Source organism: Mytilus galloprovincialis, chromosome 2 (assembly GCF_965363235.1).
Source record: "Mytilus galloprovincialis chromosome 2, xbMytGall1.hap1.1, whole genome shotgun sequence".
NCBI classification, from domain to species: Eukaryota; Metazoa; Mollusca; class Bivalvia; order Mytilida; family Mytilidae; genus Mytilus; species Mytilus galloprovincialis.
The window spans coordinates 44111584-44136904 of NC_134839.1; the positions used below are offsets into that span (position 1 = coordinate 44111584).

The 25321-nt window shown below is 31.7% G+C and overlaps 1 protein-coding gene across 3 annotated transcripts in view; it reads right to left on the minus strand.

The window, feature by feature from the left end:
• The window catches only part of LOC143063644 (uncharacterized), a 227862-nt gene extending 206172 nt beyond the window's left edge, over window positions 1-21690 (minus strand). For all 3 annotated transcript variants that reach the window (XM_076235897.1, XM_076235896.1, XM_076235895.1), the window contains exons 1-6: window positions 21487-21690; window positions 15288-15310; window positions 14652-14738; window positions 12376-12463; window positions 11953-12074; window positions 4751-4846 (exon numbers count right to left, since the gene is read on the minus strand). In XM_076235897.1, the coding sequence (XP_076092012.1) occupies window positions 4751-4846; window positions 11953-12074; window positions 12376-12463; window positions 14652-14738; window positions 15288-15310; window positions 21487-21557 (487 nt within the window). In that variant the 5' untranslated portion in view covers window positions 21558-21690. The remainder of the gene's footprint in view (window positions 1-4750; window positions 4847-11952; window positions 12075-12375; window positions 12464-14651; window positions 14739-15287; window positions 15311-21486) is intronic.
• Window positions 21691-25321: the final 3631 nt, after the last annotated feature.

Below are 25321 nucleotides of genomic sequence, written 5' to 3' on the forward strand. Positions count from 1 at the left end.
AAATCTGTGACCAAATTTCACTAAATATGAAAAAAGACCCAAAGACATTTTGGAATTTACTTAACAAATTAAGTTCTCTTTCAGAAATAAAAGAGGAAAACAATTTTGATCAAGAATTATTTATAAACTACTTTAAAAAAATGAACAGTACTTCTAATATCCAAAACAATAAATTCCATGACATAATTATTGAAAAATTAACAGCCTTAAAAAAGACACTAAATACATGCAACTCTGACAACGAATTTAATAAACACATTCAGCCAGCTGAAATTTTAAATGCAGTTAAAACACTTAAAAATGTTAAATCATCAGCTGAAGACTTAATTTCTAACGAAATGATTAAATGCGGTATGCCAGTATTATTAGAACCCCTATTAAAACTTTTTAACCTAGTATTTATGAAAGGCAGCTTCCCAAAATTATGGAACAAAAGTCTGATTACTTTAATTCATAAAAAGGGGAACAAATCTGACCCCTCTAATTATAGAGGTATCTCATTGACTTCTAATTTGGGAAAATTATTCAATAAAATTATACACACTAGACTTATGAAGTTTATTAACACCAATAATTTGATAAGTGAAAATCAGATTGGCTTCAAAGAAAAAGCTAGAACAGCAGATCATATATTCTCATTAAAGTCTATTGTAGACAAATATAAAACTAAAAAAAAGAAAATTTTTGCAGCATTTATAGATCTGCGAAAAGCCTTTGATACTGTCTGGAGGGAGGGTTTATTCTACATTCTACTCCAAAACAGACTTCCAGGCAAACTTTTTAACGTCATCCAATCAATGTATAATGACAACAAATGCAGAATTAAATTTCAAAATGGTATTAGCCATGAATTTATATCAAATTGCGGAGTAAAACAAAGGGATGTACTTAGCCCCACTTTGTTTAATATTTATATAAATGGCCTTGTAAATGACCTTGATCATGCAAACACTCAACCAATTATTATAGGAGATGTTAAACTAACATCATTATTATATGCAGATGACATTATTTTATTGTCTGAAACCCAAGAAGGGCTACAAAATGCACTAAATGAGTTAACTAAATTTTGTTCCCTATGGAAACTTGATGTTAACAAACAAAAATCAAAAATTATAATATTCAATTCTAATGGAAAATCTCATTGTAATTATTTTAAAGTAGAAAAAGAACATCTTGAGACTGTTAAATCTATTTGTTACCTTGGAATAACTATAAATTGTTCAGGAAGTTTAAATCATTCAAAAAAAAATCTTATGGAAAAAGGAAGAAAAGCTTGGTTTAAAATTAAAAAAACAGTCTCTTTAGATAATTCCTGCAGTATGCTTGAAAAATTATTTGATACTTTAGTTGTTCCAATAACTCTTTATGGAAGTGAAGTTTGGGGTGTAAGCCAAGTGTTCAAAGATTCAGATCCATTTGAACATTTACATATTAAATTTATTAAAGAAATTTTAGGAGTACAGTGCAAAACAACAAATGTAGCCTGTTTAACTGAGACAAACAGAATCCCTTTGTACTTTAAAATTCACCTTTCAGCTATAAAATTTCTAAACCACATTGTAAACTCTCCTAACACTTTAGTCCATAAAATATATAATAATGTAGAGAAAACAAGTAAATGGGTTAACATTGTAAAAGACTGGTTAAATAAATTAGGTTTTGGTCATCTCACTTTTAATACTTTTAATTTAAAATATCACATAAATAGTATCCAACAAAGAATCTATGACCAGGCTTATCAAATTATGAATTGTTCTATCAATAAATGTGAAAAATTAAATTTCTTTTGTCATACTAAAAGAATTAGAAAAAGGCCCCCATATATTGATATATGTAAATTCAAAACCGACCGATCAGTTTTCAGTAAATTTAAACTAAGTGCGCATTCCCTAGCAATTGAAAGAGGGCGTTATACCAACATTGAAAGAAATAAACGCATTTGCTTATCCTGTAACAGACAAGAAATTGAGGATGAATACCATTTCTTCTCAATCTGTCCATGCTATAAATCATTAAGGGATACCTATATACAAAATATTAATAAAAATCTTAATTTCAATTTTATTAAATTGCAGTCCACTATAACATTAAATCATTTGACTGTACTTTTAAATAGCAGTCTACCAGTCATTATAAAAATCACCATAAAGTATATTAATGATTGTCTTTTATTAAGAACATCTGAGTAACTTTGTTTAATATGCAACCTAATTTTTGTTTGTGTTCTTTTTTATAATTGTTCATGAACATTAACAATGTGTAAACTGTTGATATTTATAGCCTTTTTCTTCTTCGCTGTGAATACCACTGTCACTCTAATATAGTTATAATCAATTTAACTATTGTCAGTTTATTGTTTTAATTTTGTATGCCATAACCATTTAATGTAAATGTGTTTGTGCGAATAAAATATTGTCTATATATTGTCTATTGTCTTAAGAACTTCTTTTAAAAAATGTGTCATCTCTCTTTGTGTAGAAATATGGTTTAACATATAGTACTCTAACATTAGATATGGATTTTTTTATGGAGCATAACTCTAGATCATCAGACCGGAACAAAATTTCGAACTTGATCTATAACTTGTCATGATAAAACTATATAACAAATATTTAATCAATATCTTCAAGAACAAAGAAAAAAAGGGTTGAAAACTGATTTGCCGGACTGATGGATTGACAGACTCACGGACTTTGTCGCTAGGGGACTAATAAAGTTTTTTGCCATTGAATATATTCTTAAAAAGAGACCAAGAGAGACAAAAGGGACAATCAAACTTATAAGTCGAAAATAAACTGATAATGCAAAAAAAAACAAACTAGAGGCTCTCAAGAGACTGTGTCGCTCACCTTGGTCTATGTGCATATTAAACAATGGACACAGATAAATTCATGACAAAATTGTGTTTTGGTGATCATGATGTGTTTGTAGATCTTACTTTACTGGACATTCTTCTTGCTACAATTATCTCTATCTATAAATAACTCCTAAAGGGCTAAACTGACGATTTTGGTCATGTTGACTTATTTGTAGATCTTACTTTGCTGAACATTATTGCTGTTTACAGTTTATCTCTATCTATTATAATATTCAAGATAATAACCAAAAACTGCCAAATTTCCTTAAAATTACTAATTCTGGCGCAGCAACCCAACAACAAGTTGTCTGTTTTGCCTGAAAATTTCAGGACAGATAGATCTTAAACAATATTTACCCCTGTCAGATTTGCTCTAAATGCTTTGGTTTCAGAGATATAAGCCACAATCTACATTTCGCCCCTATGTACTATTTTTAGCCATGGTGGCCATCTTGGTTGGTTGGCAGGGTCACGCCACACATTTTTAAAACTAGATACCCAAATGATGATGGTGGCCAAGTTTGGTTAAATTTTGCCTAGTAGTTTCAGAGGAGAAGATTTTTTAAAAGAATACAAAAATTTAAGAAAAATGGTTAAAAATTGACTATAAAGGGCAATAACTCCTTAAGGGCTAAACTGACGATTTTGGTCATGTTGACTTATTTGTAGATCTTACTTTGCTGAACATTATTGCTGTTTACAGTTGATCTCTATCTATAATAATAATCAAGATACATTGTAGTAAGCAAAAACTGCAAAATTTCTTTAAAATTACTTATTCAGGGGCAGCAACCCAACAAGGGGTTGTCTGATTTGTCTGAAAATTTCAGGGCAGATAGATCTTGACCTAATAGATTATTTAACCCCTGTGTCAGATTTGCTCTAAATGCATTGGTTTTAGAGTTATAAGCCAAAATCTACATTTTACCCCTATGTTCTATTTTTAGCCATGGCGGCCATCTTGGTTGGTTGGCAGGGTCAGGCCACACATTTTTTAAACTAGATACCCCAATGATGATTGTGGCCAAGTTTGGATTAATTTGGCCCAGTAGCTTCAGAGGAGAAGATTTTAGTAAAAGATTACTAAGATTTACGAAAAATGGTTAAAAATTGACTATAAAGGGCAATTACTCCTAAAGGGGTCAACTGACCATTTCGGTCATGATGACTTATTTGTAAATCTTACTTTGCTGAAAATTATTGCTGTTTACAGTTTATCTCTATCTATAATAATATTCAAGATAATAACCAAAAACAGTCAAATTTCCTTAAAATTACCAATTTAGGGGCAGCAACCCAACAACGGGTTGTCCAATTCATCTTAAAATTTCAGTGCAGATAGATGTTGACCCGATAAACAATTTAACCCCATGTCAGATTTGCTCTAAATGCTTTGGTTTTTGAGTTATAGGCCAAAAACTGCATTTTATCCCTATGTTCTATTTTTAGCCATGGCGGCCATCTTGGTTGGTTGGGCCGGGTGAGCTAAATACACAAGCAGTAAAAAAAACACAGCACACGAAACTTAAAAGACTGAGCAACACAAACCCCACCAAAACAGGGGATGATCTCAGGTCAGGTGCTCCAGTACGTTGTAAATCAGATCCTGCTTCACATGCTGCAAATGCTTTTTGGATATATTGATTTATCAAAAAATTTAATGAACTAAAAATTCCAATACTAAGTCTGTTCATATTTAAGAAAAATAAATATCTACCCTTAAGTGCTATCACTGAATATACTTGTGAGATTTAGTTTTAAATCAAACTACAACAGATTATTAAACAATATCAATGTATCATTTGAGTCTTAGTTAATTAAGATAATATTCATTGGGAACAACAAGAAGTTCATTGTATGATGACCGCAATTAATGGACATTTTATTTACCTTGTTCACATTTAGCACCTTTCCAACCTGGTGTACAAGCACATGTATCTGGCATAACACATGTCCCATGGTGTTGACATGGAGGATCACAAATGGCTGAAATTAGAATTTATACAAATACTTTAGGATGAACTGTTACCTTACATGATTACCAGGCAGCTCATCTAGAGTAGAGGTTAACCAGTTAGGTGTATGATGGCTTACTTGTGTTGCTAGGGTTTCTGTTTTAACAGTTTAATGAGGGGCGTAAAGAAGAACGTGAAATAAAATTGCCAATTCACGATGAACGAACAATTAAAAATCTCTTGCACGTTATCTGTTTACCTATTTCACGAAACACAGTGAATAACTAACATTTTTCACGGCTGCACGTGAAATAAAAATGGCAAAACACGTTGAACGAAATTATGCACAGGCACTTGTCTCGGAATAATTTTTGTTATACAAAAAAATCTGAGACAAGAACCTGTGGTTATTAATGTCACAACTTCGGTGTTGTGATTTGAATTCAAGAACTGTTGAAATTGGGTCTATTTTGAAAAATAGCTACATAATAATTTATAATCCAACACAAATATATATATACACACAATGTTTACAATTGTCACTAGGTTATTTAATCATAATGTCATGTATGTACAAACAAGAATGTGTCCTAAGTACACGGATGGCCCATAATGGCATCCGCACAGACAGGGAGTTTCTACTATAAAAAAAGTCCCAATATATCCTATATAGCTAGTTTAGAAAGTCCCTGATCCGCACTACCATTTTCTATGTTCAGTGGACCGTGAAAATGGAATAAAATCTCTAACTTGGCATTAAAATTAAAAAGATCATATCATAGGGAACATTTTTACTAAGGCAGCAACCATTTGATTTTCGGGGGGGGGGGGGGCTATGGTTTTTTTTTCTGTACAAACTTTTTTTTTCGCCTGCGGCCGACAAGTCGAAAACAATTTTTTTCTTTCAATTTTAGCATTACATATAGTGGCAGCTGAGGGTGAAACAAACATTTTTTTTTTCTCAGAATCAAAAACAAATTATTTTTTTCTCCAAAAACTGGAAACAAACTTTTTTTTCCAAACTGTTCGGCATCAATTTTTCTGAGTATACTTTATTTTGATTGGCTATCGTATTCATAGCAAATGTCTTTAGATCTCTTTAAGCATTCTATTTCGTCAAAATTATCTCCCCATTACGCCAGTTAATTCATTTTTACAATCGTAAAAACAGAATACATTGTAGTCAATTTAGCTCTAGAAAACCGATAAATTTATCCACATAGCACCATAATAGAGTCATAATACGACCCTCAACCCTTAACTTTTAAGCCAGTTGTATAAATAACAAATGTATCTCAGGCTAGCTAATGACCCGGGGCTAATGAGTTTATTATTATATTGATATTTTGGGAGGCGACTTTCCTGATAGGGAACTTGCGCTAATGAGTATCAGTTTATGGACTTTATGTACTGGTCTGCATTCAGGCAACTCAAAACTATTGTGTCTTCGGCTGTCAGGTGGAATTAACGAAAATTCATTTATTAGGCAGCAACCATTTGATTTTCGGGGGGGGGGGGGGGGGGGGCTATGGTTTTTTTTGGAAAAAAAAGTTTGTTTCCAGTTTTTGGAGAAAAAAATAATTTGTTTTTGATTCTGAGAAAAAAAAATTGTTTGTTTCACCCTCAGCTGCCACTATATGTAATGCTAAAATTGAAAGAAAAAAATTGTTTTCAACTTGTCGCGAAAAAAATAGATTGTTTTTCGCCACCGGCGAAATAAAAAATTTGTCCAGAAAAAAAAACCATAGCCCCCCCCCAGAAAATCAAATGGTTGCTGCCTTATTTAAAACAAGTTGCTTTTTTTTTAAAGTCAATACGTGAACCTTGAGAACTTCTTTTATGCTAATTACTATTTCAACTGAATTGTAAATTAAATCTCAGTAATTTCATTACCCGTGATGTGTGTGGAGGACAACATTTTCTTTTTATTCTAAATCAGGACAATTATGGCATGTTGAGAGTGGTGTTTTATTTTAAAATATAAAGAAGGGAGATGAGGAATGTTTTTATTTCAATAGTTCGTTTCTGGATGGTGTTAGCTTTCATTTTTACCAGTTTGAATAGGCAAACTGCTACCAATGGATGCAGGGCCGTAACTACATGGAGGCAAATGAGGCAAATGCCTCATGTTGGAAATTTCAAACAAAAAAAAAACAAAAACAAAATGAAACAAGATTGTCTTCATATCAACCTGAATTGTTTTCACGGAAAGTGTCTTGCAAGAAGCAAGTTCTCTTCACTCTCTGATATCGCCCCTGCATGTTTTTCGTGACCCATGTTTCTATTTTACTTTCAGTTTTCAGAGTTGATGGTCTATTGTTTGTACTTCTGTGTTCCGGGTGTGTCTTTTGTTCATTTATTGTCCTACTTTATAACTCAGTATAGTCTGCATAGTGTTGATTTTCATTTGTAAGGTGTGATTTTGCAATGTTGCAAGTCCACCGATGTCCAGACATTGTACGAGACACTATTTTAAGAATATACGATGCTACTGGACATAGAAAAAAAATTGTCGTTTCTGCATGGAGAATTGAACTTGATATCAAAGAATACAAAACTGGCTCTTTTTTTGTAGATAAAACTAGATAGCTGACATGGTTTAAATTAGAGTAAGACCATCAATTGTTCCCGATATCAAATCATCTTTAAAAAAACGTCAATGTATTGCCATATGACCTTTTACATTGAAGGATTAAACTTGCATGAAGTCGTGTTTAGACTCTTAAACAGAAAATAAAAGAATATGGAGTAAGCGTGCACATGACCTTATCTCACACAAAGTCAATACATAGAAAAAATACAAATGATCAACGGCCAAAGTTTTTTTTCCTATTCTTCAGCTTGATAGTTGATGGAAGGTCTTCAAAAATGAAAGAATCATTAATACCGTAAAACAAAGTCAAGATGGTCCTTAGTGTCGACATAAGCAGTACTAATACTTATAGTATAATACTTCATTGTCACTATATTTAAATCTAGTCATAAAAAATCACCAAAGTCTGAATTAAGCACAATACAAGACAAGAACAGACAGACATAATGCTTATGTGAATTTCGGTTTTTGCTTTATCCTACATATCGGTCTACATTTAATGTTGTCCCCGTAAAAACGTAAAAGTCTTAAATTACAATGAATCTATGTTTTTGCTTTGAGACAAGAATATTGTCGACTGAAGAAATAGCTAAAAATGAATATTTCTTTTCAATGTAAGAAAGAGTCCGGGAAACGCTCAGAATGCACGATTTTGCATTATTTTTCTCAGAGCTTCTGGGGGCCTTGAGCAGCCCCCAGATACCTCGCCAAAAATATATTTTGCCTCAACATTAAAAGAGACTAGTTACGGCCTTGGGATGACACTTCTATGATGTTTATTGGTAGAGGTAATATTACACCTAGATTCCCTTCAACACGGAGTCTTGGCTCACACCGAACAGCAAGCTATAAAGGGTCCCAAACATTATTAGTGTAAAACCAGTCAAACACGAAAACCAATGGTCTAATATAAAACCGATAAACACGTATGAACTGCATAAACAGACGACAACCACTTTACATCTGATTCACTTAGGACAGGTGCCAACATTTGCAACAGGATTAAACGTTTTAATGGTACCAAACCTTCTCCCTTTTCTGAAACAATAGTACAACACCACAACATAGAAAGACACACTATAAAATATCAATTGGATGGCTTAACTCAATAAAAAAAACACAAATTAACACACAATAAATACTTAATATACCTGTCATATCCGGAGCCTGTTTTTCTGTTTGATAATTATCGTGTCTATTTTTCGTGTTTTTTTTTTTTTTAATTTTTTCTTTCCATTTGAATCTATCTTACATATTTATTAATAAGACAGACAGGTGCAGATATGTGAATGATGGTAAAATATACCACCTATGGAGGGAGCCTAAAATTTGTTTGTAAAACTTGTCATTAAACTCAAATTTATTTTCTTAGAATTAATTAAACAAATGCAGTTTAATCTCTATTTTTGAAAATCTGTAAAGGATATTTTTTGTGTCAATTAATTTTCTGCATTGATAACCGTTTCTTTTAATTTTTCAATGAACATATTTGCGTACATTTACGTTCATAGGCAATTAGAATGCATTCCCTTTTATCTCGTTTGTTTTATTATTTTATTAATGAAATCTTTTGTATCTTGAACTTAAAAGTTATGCCTCTTCAAAAATGGTTGTATATTAGATCATGTAATCTCTCAATGCGTCTCGTGGGAGAGTTACACTAATTGAGGATCAGTCGGAAGGAACATCAATTAATGTCTCCTACTAGTTGACCATTTCGCAATGCCTCATTAAATATTTCTAGATTAATTTAATTAATTTAATGAGTTTTTGAAAGAGTCACTGAGGTACATGTGTCCATGTTTTGAATCATTATTATTCTTTAAGAATTATACGTATGGGAATCTATTTTTTTCGATATAGATTTTCAATATCATTTATTACCATATACATGTACCATATAAGTGAGTTAGAAATCTGTGTAAATTTCTTTATTTCTTATGCACCAAAAATACTGCAATCTGATTAGTTAATTACCCCGATGTAAATAACACCCCACCCTTGTTTACCCCGGGATAAATAAAAATTTGCCAAAAAAAATTAAAAAATAAAAATTTGCCCAAAATAAAAAAAAAATCAAATGTAAAAAAAAAAATCAAAAATATAAAAAAAATCAAAACTAAATAAATTTGAGGATAAAAAAAAAAAATTCCCGAAATCCCCCCCCCCCCCCCCCCCCTTTGCGCCTCAGGGTGAATGAATTTTCAACAACGGTGAAAAAAATCTGGAAACCACTGATTACACCAAGATAACTAATATTATTGCAAATTTTTGAATATCTTAAATGCTCCGTATGGAGGTGCTCTTAATTACAGGAAGCTTATACAGATAAGAAGAATAAATGTTCCGAACAATAATTAAGGTTCCGAATATTCCTCCATAGACTATATTTCTAACTAATAAATATTAGGGGTTCACGCAAAAATTCTTATTAAATGGAAGGGCAGACTAATAAAATTCAGTGGTTGAAGACTATAAACCATAATTATCACAAAACAAAAAATGATTTTTTTTCGAAGATATGCATTTCTAAGATCCAACTTAAAAGTCTGTCGTCAAGTACTTTTAGTAAAATTTGCTGTTTTGTTATTCATTAGAAAGGTATTTCAATTGACCCCGATATTATTTTATTTTTTAGTACTGTGAATTTTCGATGTTAAAAAGTCAACCTGTAGACTTGATATATAAAAATATATCTCAGAATCTGAGTGTAAAAGCATTGATCGTCGAAGTACTCTTTGTATGAAGCGCGGAAGCGCTTCATTCTAAATATGTGCGCACATGGTTAACGCTTTTCAAAAGTTAAATTAGCGGCGCACTTGATTCACAAGGACTCTACAGTACAATATTAAAACGGAGCATACCACAATATGTATCGTTTCCACCGACGATGAGAACCAAAATTTGAATCCAGAGTTTTCTTAACAGCACATTTTAATCGGATATGTCAACAAGCTCATACATGTACACGAATGATTTTCTCCCGTTTTATGATATAAACATTTTCCTGTTTTACAGATACTAAAACAAACTGGGAACATCAAGGTTATGCAGTTATACCTATTTGAGAAAAGGTGGAGGGTGGGATAAAAAAAAAACTGCAATAAAAATGCAGTACCAATGTATCAACGACCTTGAATGAAGTTACAAATCAACGACCAGTTCAATAAGAAAAAATGTCAGACTCGATATTTGTTGAATATAAAATGTGTAATGACATTCTTCTTCCTACCCCTCCTAAAAAAAACCAACCCCAAACAACCTTCCCCCAAAGAAAGACAACAACTAAAAGGTAGCTTCCTATGTTATCAAGTGGTGATGAAGAAGTGGGTACATACATTCAGTGCTAACCATTACTTGAATTATGTGCCAATAAATTAAAAGTGGCCATTCTGATAAAGAAAAATGGCAACGCAGGAACAATTCTGCCAAGTTTGGGCATGGTCCTCTTTCCTGAGTATGCCTGGTCGGCCCTGGGTCAGAATAATGTGGTTGACATGTATTATTGCGGACAGTTAACTTTTAAAATGGAACGTCAAAAATCGGTGTGTCGGTCTTCTGCAATGAAGTATAGAATATTCATATGTAACTATGTTTCCTTTATCTGAATTTAGCTTGCCATTTTGAGATTAATATCCTACATTCATTTTGGACGAGAAAATGAACGCTCAAAGGCTACGATGGCAGTTTTGAACATTTTAAGGGTTGTCCGTCATAATTCCTTCATCTAAATAGCTTTCGTTTATACCCAGTTTAGTAAGATGCCTTTTTTTCAGCCGGAAAAGATAACGGACAAAACTTCGAATGCCAAGTTTGTTAAAACAGAAATGAATTCTTGTCGAACCTGCATGCCATGGGTGACCTAAAAATTATACAGTGATGGGTACTTTGTTGAGGCACCTGGGACAAAAACTCACACACAATTGCGGAGACTTGTGCAGGATTTGAAAACAGAAGACACACCTTCTTTAAAAAAAAATCTTTGTGTGAAATCTTATTTGAGACGGCCCATCATTTTACCTGTCAGAGTCGGTGTTAACAGTCTGTACCGAGACTTTCCGTAAATGTCTAATAGTGACTGCATTATCTCCAAGAACGTCTGAGTAATAAATTTTGGTACTTTTTCTTGATATTTGCGATTTTATTTCTCGTGCTACGTTTTCCCTGAATTATTACCTGTTGAAACCAATCGATGGTGAACGAATTCGATTGAGTATGGACTAAAATATCAACAATAAGTATAAAGCATAATGATTTATAGGTTTCAAACAATAATAACAAGTAAAACATGTTTTTCCAAAAATTGTAAAAGAAATAAATTCGAGTAGTTCCACGCTTCGTTGTATACATTGGAAACAAGGACAGGTTGAAGAGATCGCCATGAATAATTAAATATAGTTTCGCCTCTATTGTTAAAATATTCACGAGGAAAAGTGATATCGGGTCAGTGACTGTACCTGACATCGACATATATTTGTAGTCAAAGCATTTTGACTGCTCAAATAGAACGAGTGCAGTATAACTGAGAGTCTACTATAACTTACGAACTACTGGTTCAAACTGGTTACCACCGAAAAAGTTGCCAGTCATGCTATCACAATCTTTTTGTTTAGACCTATCACCATCTCTGAACTGGTATCCAGCATCAGCATTAGCTATGCAATGGCTGTAAATATAATAAACACAAAGATTCTACATGCCGTCAACACATCTATAGACACACAGGCACATATAAAGTTATATATATTGATCATATAGATACATATAATAATACTGTTCCAAGAGACGCGTCAGTAAATTAAAGCTAAGTTCCAAACTAACTTTTTTAATAAAAAAAAATAAAGTCTTCCAAGCTAACTTTTTGAATTTAAATGTTTACTAGCGTGTAATTCAGTATAAGAAAAGTCTGTTAACGAAACACGTCACAAGTGCAATGCAATTGTATGGTTATGATATTATATACTTACTAAAATGGACTGCTGTCACTTGCAGATATACAATTTACTTGAGTGTTAACAGGTGCCTGGATAGGTTTACATTTGTCCGATGTACCTCCTAATCAATAAACATTTTTAAAGTGTTAATTCTTCTTTAAATAAAAGAAAAGTAAATTATTGAAAAGTGATGCACAATAAGATGAATTGAACCAAGGAATATATTGAGCAATGTACAGAAATAGCATTTGTTGCTGTTTATTCTGATGGCAAATACATAATTGTATAAAACATTTTATTGTATTTATTCTGATGGCAAATACATAATTGTATAAAACATTTTATTGTAAGCGACTACATATATAGTATGGAGTGCGCGAAGAAAAAGTTGTCAAACCCCATCACCCAAACAAAGTTCGATTTATATTTTTAATATCAGTATACGTGAAGATTTGTTATCCTTTTCAGTCACAATTTATTAAATTGTAACTTGAAAAGAGAGGATGTGATTACAAAGCCCACATTGCACCCCTTGTTCCGTCGCTTCTGTTTCAAGGTAGTATACTGAGTAAATACTTAATTAGTTGTATAAATAAGTCTTTTCCAAAGGACGGATAATGTAACCAATCCAATCGTGTAATTTGTGTTAACATAGTCCATTACTGCATGGACTAGTCTAGTAATGGACTCAAGTTTTGGTGTTAACTAAACAAACTCTCTGATGATTTTTTTAATAATAATCATATCTTTACAAAATCAGACACCATGAATAATTATATTAATATAGCAATTATATCATGATATCAAAAAAGCTAGTTTTGAGTACTTACAATCCAGTTTTCCAGTTCTAAGTACATCTTGAATCGAAAAAAAATATGGTCTGTATGGGGGAATTTGAATTCCAAAATTATGACTAATAGCCAGATATTTGTACAGCTATTTTTGTCTTATTAAGAAACACAATCGTGCGTTTGAGCGATAAGAATTCCAAGCTATCAGGATTACACATTTCAAACGTATCAATTGTAGCATTTAAAGGGTGGAAATTATATAAATGAAAATAGTCATTGACGAGAAACTTGGTAGGGGGTAACAGGACTGTCGATATTCTTTCATCATTCAAAAGTTTTTGGAACTAACAGTCATTTTAATCTTTCTTTAATTATTAATCATCTAAAGTCGATAAAACGCATTGATACAATTTAACCAATCTTCAATTCAGTGTTTACTTATAACAAACAATTTGGAAAACTTCGACCTAAGAACTGTGTATTAATAAATATCATATCACACACCCCAGTGAAAAGCCAAAATCACGAAATTAACTTACAGCAAAAAAAATAAAAAAATCTCGAATAGTAAAGATGAGGGAAAATATTGTCTATGGTCCAATGCTACAGTAAAAACAAACATGCATAGTTTATGTACTTTTGTTTAAATTGGACTCAAGCAGATAGACGGCACTAATGTCTCAGCGAGAGAAAGCAAGTGCTACCGAGAAACGGGATTGGTTTTACGTAATACGTGCATTTTATTGTCATTATTTAAATCCTCAATAATTCACCTTCAAATAAATTTATATATGCAACATTTAAAATTGAAAAAGTCTTTAGAAACTTATAAGATAAAGTATTGCTCTTATCCTTTTTAATACGATTTTGTCACATACCCGACAATACTTTTCTACTTTATAAATACATTTTAATACTATGTTAGACAGAATTCAAACAGTATTATGTAATATTTTTTACAGATTTGTGTCAGACCTGAACTAGATGCACCTGTTTTTAAAATCCCATCAGTAATAAATATAAAAAACATGGCTTCTTTAAAAAAAAAAATGCTTATTATACTAACTATGGTACAGATTTATACATGTAATAGGGATAAATAGGTATAGTTATTGTTGTAAAGCAAAATATTGTCCTATGAATTATTGTCGAAAATATTTCATATGTTTATACATTATGACATTTAGTCCAAATGTGTGGAAAATGTCAAGGAAAAGACAACATTTTGTATGAAATTTGTACGAACCTTTGTTTTATTAGGCAATGATGATATTTGACTTCGATCATTGATATATGTGTATTTGAAATTAGTTGTTGAAAAAAATAAATATCCAACAGCGATTAAATCCTCAACTCTTTACAGAGAATTAACCTGAATGAATGATAACAACATTGTAAACTGTGAAAGTTGCATTGAAGACCGTACATTTGAAAATAGATATAACTGTCATTGATAAAATACGACGTTTGTGTTACTAATTTGTTGAAAATTCTCAATTTTATAAAAATAAAACCGACCTGTTCCTCCATTGCCGAATGGATCAAGCCCACCACCGCCTCCTCCTCCGAATGGATCACCTCCGCCACCACCAAATGGATCTGGGACTGAAAAAGATTAAATCTTAATTTTAATTCTGAACTTGCTGATTTTCCACATGTTTTATATGAGCAAATGATTTTCATAGTAACTGGTAAATTTCAGTGAACAATTCGACATTACGTTTTGTATTAACTTCATGTATAATATTATAGATATTTTACACTAGAATAAAACATATTTTCGCAATCACTTGAATTTCTATCAATAAAGTATTCAAAACATAAAAATAAATATCATTTATATATATTGCGTAGTATAGAGTTATATTTTTCAACTAAGCGCACTAGATCCGTTCATTTAATTGTTCGGTAACTTCTATATCCTTCTATGGTACACATTACTTGTAGAAACGCACTCTACACTCGATGACACTATTTGTATATACTAGTATAAGTTTATGCAGCAGATTATATTGTAGGACTTCAAAGTAAGCAAATTGTTTCAATAGACCTGAAGTCACCCGTGACACCAGTCATTATCCATTATGAATAAAATTACTTTTACCAAATAACTATATCTTTGCAGGAATATAAACAAAAATGTGAGTTACTTACGCTGTCTTTTGTGTCTTCCTTCCCTAAAATGGTAAAATCTTTTTTAAATGTTTCGAAATTTTCAATTTGATTAATAAGACAATCATCAACAAATACATTATGACAATTAAACTAATATCTTCTCATATTTGTTTCACACTTTGAAATTTGTGTCATAGACTTGAAAATAGTTGTAAAGGAAGATTGATTGCACGATGTGAATAAAAACATAAGGAGTTTACGTCAATGAGACATCATCATGAATACGCGGAAAAAAGATTTTTATACAGTTTTCAACAACCGACAGGTGCCTTTACAGTTTGTGTCAAACTCTAGATTTAAATCGTCCGGGAAAAGTAGGCGGAAGATACGAAAGGGACATGCAAACTCGTAAGTCGAAAACAAACTGACAATGAAATGACAAAAAAAAGACCGTAAGACAAACACGAGTCTGCAAAACACAAACTAAATAACTTTTATTAGAGTTAGCAACGTGAACCCCACAAAAACCGGATTGATCTCAGGTGCTCCGGAAACATGGGATCTTACTTCCAGTGTGACATCCATCGTATTGCTCGTGCAAGTACACATTTGGTGATAAGATTAAAGTCTAATTTTTACTGACGGAGATGCCCGCGAACTTTGATACACATCAGTTTAACTGTTGATCATTAAAATAAACCTGTTTTAAAAGATTACCAATTTTCCACTTTAATGTTATGTCTATGAATATTGTTTTATCGGCATAACTATTGTTTTGGTTACTCAGTAAATTAAAACATTACCAGATATTATCGCTAAACACTAGTTATTACTCATGGTATTACATCATGTGATAACTTGGGTTTTTTTGTGGCATTGCGCATGTTTTTTTCTCCGACTGTTACATGTACACTAAATTCGATGTGCACTGAATTTAACTATTGGTCCACCGTGAAGGTGAAACTGTTTTTATTTTAAATAGTTTGTTCTTATATTCTGCTGTAGATAAACTTATCATAAATACCAGGGTTAAATTTTGTATATACGCCAGAGGTAAACCACTATCCACTGGCAATCATCCCACAAATGAAAATTTAGGGAATTTGATTTTGTTGTTGTGGACTACTTTTTAATCAGTTCAAAACACATAATCGACTTGAAAACCTTGCGCGTGCACAAACTTAATTATCGCTCGTATTTGCAATGAAATCAGGATTGCTACAAAAATAGCCATAAAATATATATCAATTGTTAGACAACGGAAACCATAAACGTCAATTTTAATGCGGATACAGTGATAACCATAAATTAGTTAAAAACAAGCTCTATGTTACGCGCATTCGTGAATCAATGTGTTGTTCGGTCACTCGTCGAATATTTTTCTCTATTTGAATTTTTCGATTAGTTATTCTATAAATATTCAACTCGTGTCCGAACACTACTGATGATAAACTCATGCACAAGGCGCATTCGTGAATTAATGTATTGTTTCGTATTCTAATACTAATAATCATCTAAAGCCTACATTTCAGTACTTTTACAGCTAATTTCCTAATGCATGTAAAGCAAAACTTTGGTTGGCTTGCTTGCTTTGTTTGTATAATTGTTTATACAAGCTTGGTAAACAAGATTGACATCTTTAAACAATATATATAGGCATAGTTAAAACTGTATATATAATATTTGAATTTAATTGGGTGTTATCCTAATGATTGTACAATATAAAAACAAAGCAAGGAAGCTAACTAAAGTCTTGCTCTACATGCTTTTGGAACTAGCTGTAAATCAAGTTATCAAGAATTTATTTTCATGTTTCTCATGATAGACAATCACTGACGAGGTCACTCTCTGATGCATGAATGGCGCATGTGTGGTGGAGTTTTTAAACTACTAGTATCTTCTTTTGAAATTTCGAACCGTGGAGAAAAAAGGCCTCATGAAAAAAGTTTGAAAAAAAGAAGATAAAGATAAAATAACAGAAATGAAAAGAAAAGTATATCAACCTTATGATACTGGTATGTTTGAGAATACGTTCACATAATGATCAGACCTTGGAAGTTAGATGAAACGCATTTTTTTTTAAAGCAAAGATGATCAGAATTGTATAACCTTTGCCATAATTGCATCATATCAACTTTCACACACTGGTTTCAATAATTATCAAATGCAGACTGGGAAGATTGGTATACAATTACCTTATTTAGGATACATATAATTTATAAATAGGAACAAGAGTCGAAGTCAGAAGGGCGGCATAAAGATCATCAATGTTCTACACCACAAGTTATATCATGTGCCTAATTTTACAACGAATCGAGTCTATTCGACTTCAGTTTGTACACTAAAGAGATTTATCCTGCCGAACTGACTTTACATAAAGCTAATTATAACAATGAACACTACCCTTTCTTGGATCTTGATATCTATATCTTTACACACGGGATAAAAGTTATTTTTATGACTGTTCAAAACAATAAATTAATTAACGCACGAAAACGAAATTGAAAGATTTATATTCTTACGGTTGTTGTTTATCTTTTTTCAGTTCTAATCTTTTATTCTAATAACCAATTTTTACTTGAATTTATGATAAAAGAGATGATTTTGCATTTCCTATTGTTAATTATCCATGTTAAGATAGTGGTGTTCCCTTGTAACAATCTTCTAGTGATTATGTATTTTAACTGGTTCGATTTGGTCGTGTATGTAACAACATATCTGATTTCAACGAAAGATACCTGTATTGCTGAAAAGTTATAACACCGGGGTTTTCGATATCAGAAACTAGTCAAAACATTAACTAAATTTTATCGTAAATGTAAATCAACATGCAGACACATCTTATACATTCAGGTATTTCACATCCATTATTTAATGGTAATATTCTTTACAAAGCACAAAAAATGTCGGCATTTACCTCAAGAACTAACCAAACCTTTAAATAGACTTATTCGGAAAGTATATAGTAACGATACCGTGGTGGATTGCATATTTTGGTATTAATTTTGATTTAATCATTGGGTCTTTGCATCGAAACACTCTTATTCTAAAACCAGTTATTGGCATGATACGGGTTATGTTCTCTCGTATGTTTTATGATGGTGTGATACTAAGCCCCATACGGAAGGGATTGTACTACATTTTCATATGATGAAGACATAATCTTTCAATCAGTTTGATTAAGGCCTTGAGCTGGCATGTCAGTAACTGCTAGTAGTCCTTTGTTTATTTATTGTCATTTTGTTTAGTTTCTTTTGTTACCTATTCTAATCTTTTTCAGTCCCCGATCCATTTGTTGGTGGCGAAGGTGATTCTTTCGGAGGAGGGGCCGGTGCTGACATCGGACTCGGACTTTGTTTAAGGGCATACGATACAGTTTTGATCCCATATTGAAATTTTGCTGACAATTTGCATAAAGGCTATTTTTTGCCTGATTAAATCAAATATGTAATAAAAAATATACCTTCATGTGCTACTTTTTAGAGAAAAATGAGGTCGACATTTTATATATTTGCTCAAAATTCGGATTTGTGGACGTATTTTTCCTTTCGACAGAAAAACATAACTTTTTTGTTTGAAAAAATAAACACAAGCTTTTTTTTGTTAAATTATTTCTAAATTCTGTTTTATATAAAAGTACTTTAAAATTGTGCAATTTGTTTTTTCAATTAACTCATATTTATCAAATGTTCACGAATGTAGAAAAAAAACATCAATTTTTGCTGTATATTTATCAAATTTAAAAACTTGAACTATTGACGTTTTCATGAAAACTGGCACACATAATCTTCTTACCTAGTCAAACAAAATGGCATTTTAAAAAAATAGGTGTCCAGGAACTCGTTTTCAAGTTAGATTAACTGAGTTTTATTGTGCGTATTGCTATGTGTTCTTTTATTCTACATTGGCTAGAGGGATAGGGGGAGTTGAAATCGCACAAAACATGTTCAACCCTGCCGCATTTTGCGCCTGTCCCAGGTCAAGAGCCTCTGGCCTTTATAAGACTTTGTATGTTTTTTTTAATTTTAGTTGATTTATATGTTTTTGAAGTTAAGTATGACGCCATTGTTACATAATTTTTTTTAGGGCCATAGGGGCCAGCTGAGGACTACCTCCGGGTGTGGGATTTTCTCGCTGCGTTGAAGACCCATTGGTGGCCTTCGGCTGTTGTCTGCTCTTTGGTCGGGTTGTTGTCTCTGTGACATATTCCCCATTTCCATTCTCAATTTCAAATCAAAGTTTGATAGAATTTAAAAGTATTTAAAGGACCGCCAACACCATTTTCGTATGGAAACAAACACTTAAATCATCTGACAACCACCTACTAGTGCCTCGTTTCATATGAACAGACACGGTTTAATGTATGTACCCCATTAATTATAGGTTAGACAATACTTGGTCATGTTTTATGAAGATTTAAGCCCAAGGCGAAGCCGAGGGCTTAAATCTTCATAAAACATGATCAAGTATTGTCTGACCAATTTAGAACATATTCACACTTTCGAGTGACCTTACAAAATTTTCCTTTCCCATTGTAATATTCAAACCTAAATAAGAGTTCACTTTTTATAATGAACTAAATATAAAACATAGGTAATGATCATTTCAATGAATGAAATGAAATAGCACGGACATAGTTGGTGAAGGATAAATTGTGTTTCTTCTGCTTCGGGTAAATTTTAATACTCATACATCTTTACATTTTTTTTTATTTTAAAAAGCAACACAATGTTATATAAATCCCCTTTTTGGAATTTGATTTTTTATTTATAGATATAAAACTCTCTGTATGAATATTTGAATTCAGACCATTAAACATTAAATGCTTACTTTTTATTGATAAATTTAAATGTATTGCGTTTCTCCGACAACCCTTTGCTTTATATATCACCAGTCTTGATCATGTTTTTTTGAAGGAAAGAAAAATAATCCCTCAAATGTAAGGTATATTAATTAAAGAAATATCATTTTATTTATCCTTACCATATTTTGTTTATGTATTCTATTATGTGTACCATTAGAAAATGCATGAAATTTTGCAAAATTCAAAAGGTTTTTATTTCAATCTTTTCTCATTCATCTGTAATCAGTAGGCTATTTTCCCAAGGAAAATGCCTTAGGGGATTGTACACTTCGTTAGTGCAGCTATTAAGAGTTCACTTTCATAATTCAATTTAACTGACAATGAAAAGTCATTCATGTATAGCATTTCATAATGCATGGAAAACCATGTACTAGTGAAAATTAGAGGACAAAAAACTGACTTTTCATTGGACGAGAAGGGGTGAGTATGTTTAGTAGTGAAATAGCAAACCATACAGTGTTAAGTATACAAAAAAAAATCACCCGATATGATTAATAGAGTTAACATCTGAAATATTACAAATAAACAAAACACAACTCATAGTCAACCTAGACATTACTGTACAACAGAAAGTTCCAAGTTACTAAAAGTTAGCTGCAAGTACTTTAACTGATAAAATATATAATTCACTCTAAAATCAAATCCTAACTTGAATCGATATACATGTAACAATTTCTTGAAAAGTGAAGAAAAAATCATTATTCAATAGGGAAAAAATGTGAACAAAGATTAAAAAATTATGAAAAATTTCTGTTGTGCTTTTTTTGATTAGTAGATCGATATTAATCTCCCACTTAAAATAAAATTATAAACACCTTAAACGGTTGGAAGGACAATTTTGAAAATTGTATGGTATTTTGCTCTATGTCTATTGTAAAAAAAAAACCAACATTTAACATTAAATTCCTGGCAGAAAAACAATACTTCTGAAAAAGTCTATTGCATTTTCTGCAAATACGTGCAGAGAAACAAGTCAAGAAAAGCCTCCGTATAATGAATTTTTGTATGATAATTTGAATTTGTTAAAAGAAAAATAAAGTCAAATAATAGCAAGGACCTTTTTACAGATGTTATCCTGGAAGATTAATTTTGTTGATATTTTCAAAAAATATAGTCAGGGTTACTAGTTTCGGAAGAATATATTATAAGGAAATATTATACTTATATCCTACAACTCCTTTCATTTTTTTCTATTGGAAGTTAAAAGTTTCAGGATATCAGAATAAGCAGACATAAGAAAAAAATAAGAAAAAAAATAATGAACCAGGAAATTGAAAATTATAAAATTAATAAAAAGTAACAAAGTCATTGAAGTATCTAGTGTAAACTAAAGACGATCAATTTTTATATAAAAACAAGCCTACCAATACATACCTTGAATCTGCGGTGTATAAACTGATGACGAAAATAAATATAAATGAGAATGTAATGCTCTGTCTTTCCATAATGATTTCTTTTGCACAATATAGTTTGTTACACTATCAAAAATTTTCCATTCATGTGCTCCCAGTCCTTATGTTTGTACAATCGTTTAATTATTTCGGTCTGGGAGTCTTCTTTGTAAAAAACCTAACTAAATGTAGTCGCAAATCACGAGGTATATATACCCAATGTCATTCAATTAAGAGCCAACAATTTTGATAGGGTCATCGCTAACTTGGCACATTACGCCGTGTCTCGGATAGAACCCGAGATAGCGAAACCAGGGGCTTTTGTTCCGATATATAGATATATCTCAATATGGAAACTTTTGACAGTTTCTTTAAAAGATAGCTATTTACGAAGAAAATAAATTGTTTTGTTATTCCACCTGCAAGATGAATTAAGGGAACTTAGCTTTATGTGTGGTTTAATATAAAACTCAGTTTATATTTATATTGATGAGTTTGTCGAACATTGAATTTGAAATAATCAAACTTATCAGTAAATGAAAATAGCATTTGATTGAATGGTGCATACGCATACTCCGTTTTGGTTTATCATTAGCTAAAAAAAATTTAAAAGTTTTATCAAAATGACTTTTTTAAAGTGCACACGCCTTTTCAATGTAGTCACAGACGTTTCTTTCATTGCTTTTCACTATGTTATGTGAATATAAGTTTGTTTGGCCATCGACATTTTAATTAACCAATTCCTTCTTAGCTCCGTGCTGTAAAGTTATTTCAAAGACTTTTATATAAGTCAAAAGTTAAAGGACGTTGGTTACTGGTAATTCATCAAAGATTCCGTTCGCCCTCACCCAGCTTTAAAGTGGCACTTGTTACTCCCAATCTTCGAGATTAGTGTGGACATCAAAACATGTTTGCCTGTTGTAACAAAGATGCCATTATATTAGCCATTTAGACAGAAGCACATTCCAATGAACAAGAGGATGCCCTTAGCTAAGATGTGGTAACATGATTTGTTAATTCTCTGTGGGGCGCTTAGTACGGGGCGCCGAATGGGACTCTTGTGGTTTTGTACTCGAAATTTAATTTTGTACGGACAAAAGTGAGTTTTGTTCAACAAAAACGAGTTCAGTTTAACAAAATTTGTAGTAAATTTAAATTTTGTCATATAAAAATTTATTTTTGTATCACAGACTTGACCTTTGTTACCTAATTTGAAAAGTGGGCAACAAAAGTCAATTTTGTATGTAAATTAGTTTAGTTTGGATTCCGTGAACTAATTTGCATACAAAATCGACTTTTGTGAGACAAAGTTGACTTTTGTGAGACAAAGTTGACTTTTGTGAGACAAAGTTGACTTTTGTGAGACAAAATTGACAAAATTGAATTTTTCTCACAAAATTGAATTTTGTCTCAATTTTGTCTCACAAAAACAAAATTGAAAGTTGTCTCACACAATTAACTTTTGTGTTTTAATTTCCATATCAGGTAACAAAAGTCAATTTTGTATGCAAATACTCCTTTTTTGACAAAATTGACTTTTGTCATGACAAACATGAATTTTGTCTACAAAAATGAATTTTGTCTACAAAAATGAATTTTGTCTACAAAAATGAATTTTGTCTACAAAAATGAATTTTGTCATCTCAAAAATGAATTTTGTCATGTCATCACAAAATTGAAGTTCTCATAAAACAAGTCTGTATCACATAGTTTTGTATGACAAAAATGATTTTGTTATGACAGAATTGAATTTTGTACAAAACCAAAAAGAGTCCCATTCGGCGCCTCGTACCATAGCCACAAATGTGGATTTTTTATTACTTTTTTTTATTACTTTTGTGTAGCATTTACATCATACCCCTACCATAGTGTTGGCTACTGTGTTTGTCGATATGAACACAAAACGGTTTGCGAGTATTTGGAGTTTGTTTTCAATCCTTAAAATGGTGGTTTTACTTTACCTTTCCGAAAAAATTGTCACGATATGTCATATTTATCTAAGATGGTTCTTGTATGACACTTGAATCAAATAGAAACTGCATATAAGTAGATGACTATTTTGTACGTGAAAGTATTTTTTTAGTGACATGTAGACTATCTTTTCTCTCTCTCATTATGCTTATTCGGATTTATAAATTAAACGGTTGCACTAAATTACGTTTTGAAACAAATTGCATAAAATTACTTATAAAACTACCTTTATATAAGATCTTATATGATGAAATGGACTTTCCAGTATTTACAGGATACAAATTGTGCGACTAATTTCTGTTTATTTAACGAACGATAAACGGACATATAAATGAACTACGATAATTTGACTTTTGTTCGAAATTGAATAGACGCCGATAACACTAAATCTAGAACAGGATAGATAAATGTTACTAGTAAATATTATCTGAAAATGTCCCTAATAACCTCAAGCTAGTAACACGCAATAATCAAATTAAAGTGAAAGTTTTTAAAAGAGGTTATCTGTGACCGTTTTCGAAATGACAAAGAGCAAAAAGACGACATCTTAACTGTCAATGTATTATCAATTCGGTGGTGTCTTTTTATTGCCTCATTGACACATACATATCCCCTTTTATCATATACTTAGACTAAAGAACATATGATTTTTACTGTATGATAATAGCATTAAATTAACGTAAATTCCATATTTTTTTGAATTGGTGCTTAGCGGGCTGATATGAAAAGTTTAATATCAACGACAAAATCTTAGTTTAAACCAATTTTTACTTTCAAATATTATATTGCTTTACAATAAAAGGGTTATTGCATGAATATTTAAGGAATAACAGTACTGTAGTTGAAGAGTTGCCACCGTCAATTGTAGATTTGACGGTCGCAAATGCAGTTTTACTGGCGACACGTAGCGGAGACAGTAAAACGGAGATTTGCGACCGTCAAATCGAAATTGACGGTGGCAACTCTTCAACTACAGTACTGTTATTCCGATTCTAATGCATTACAAAAAGAAAAAAATACGATAAAACTTGAAAAAATGTCTAAATTTGTCAAATAAAAAAAATCCGCGAAACTTCATGAATGATTTTGGCACAAAGACGTCATGGCTAAACGTGACGTCATACAAATGAAAACTTACAAACTGGAGGTTATTATGTTACCTGTACGCTTCAAATTCGGATAAAATTACATTAAAACGGCGAATTCGAGGTAGGTGTTGTTTTATTTTCGATTATATAGTAGTAATCGAACATTTGTTGATTCATCAATTCAAGATGGCGGGTCCCTCCTTAGTTACGCCTGGTCAACTGTGGATTTGACGGCAACTTTTAGCCAATGAAAAAAAATGTTACATCCAAATTGCATTAGAAATATAGAATAAAGGACTTTTTGTTTTTGATACTGACTTTATCACAGTAAAATATCAGGTGAGCCCGAAAGTCAGTATCAAAAACAAAAAGTCCTTTATTCTGTTTATCGGTAATTCAAAAAAAATAAAAATTACTACAATAATAGAGAGTAATAAGCGAACTTCTTTTTCGCGTCGAATCACGGCGAATCACATTTGACGTCACAGGCTGCATTACGTCATTTGAAATTTTGTCACAGTGCAGTAAACATGGCGTTCTCTTGCACAAAGTATTGAATTAGACAATATACGTATAGTGTCTTGAAATATGAAATTTATTTGTATGAGGCTTAGAAACGGGAAAATGCGAGGTTCTACCGAGCATTTTCCCGTTTCGTGCCGAATACAAATAAATTTCATATTTCAAGACACTATACGTATATTGTTTTTATACTGAAATCGATAAAAAATAAAAAAAATAATAAAAATATGAAACAAA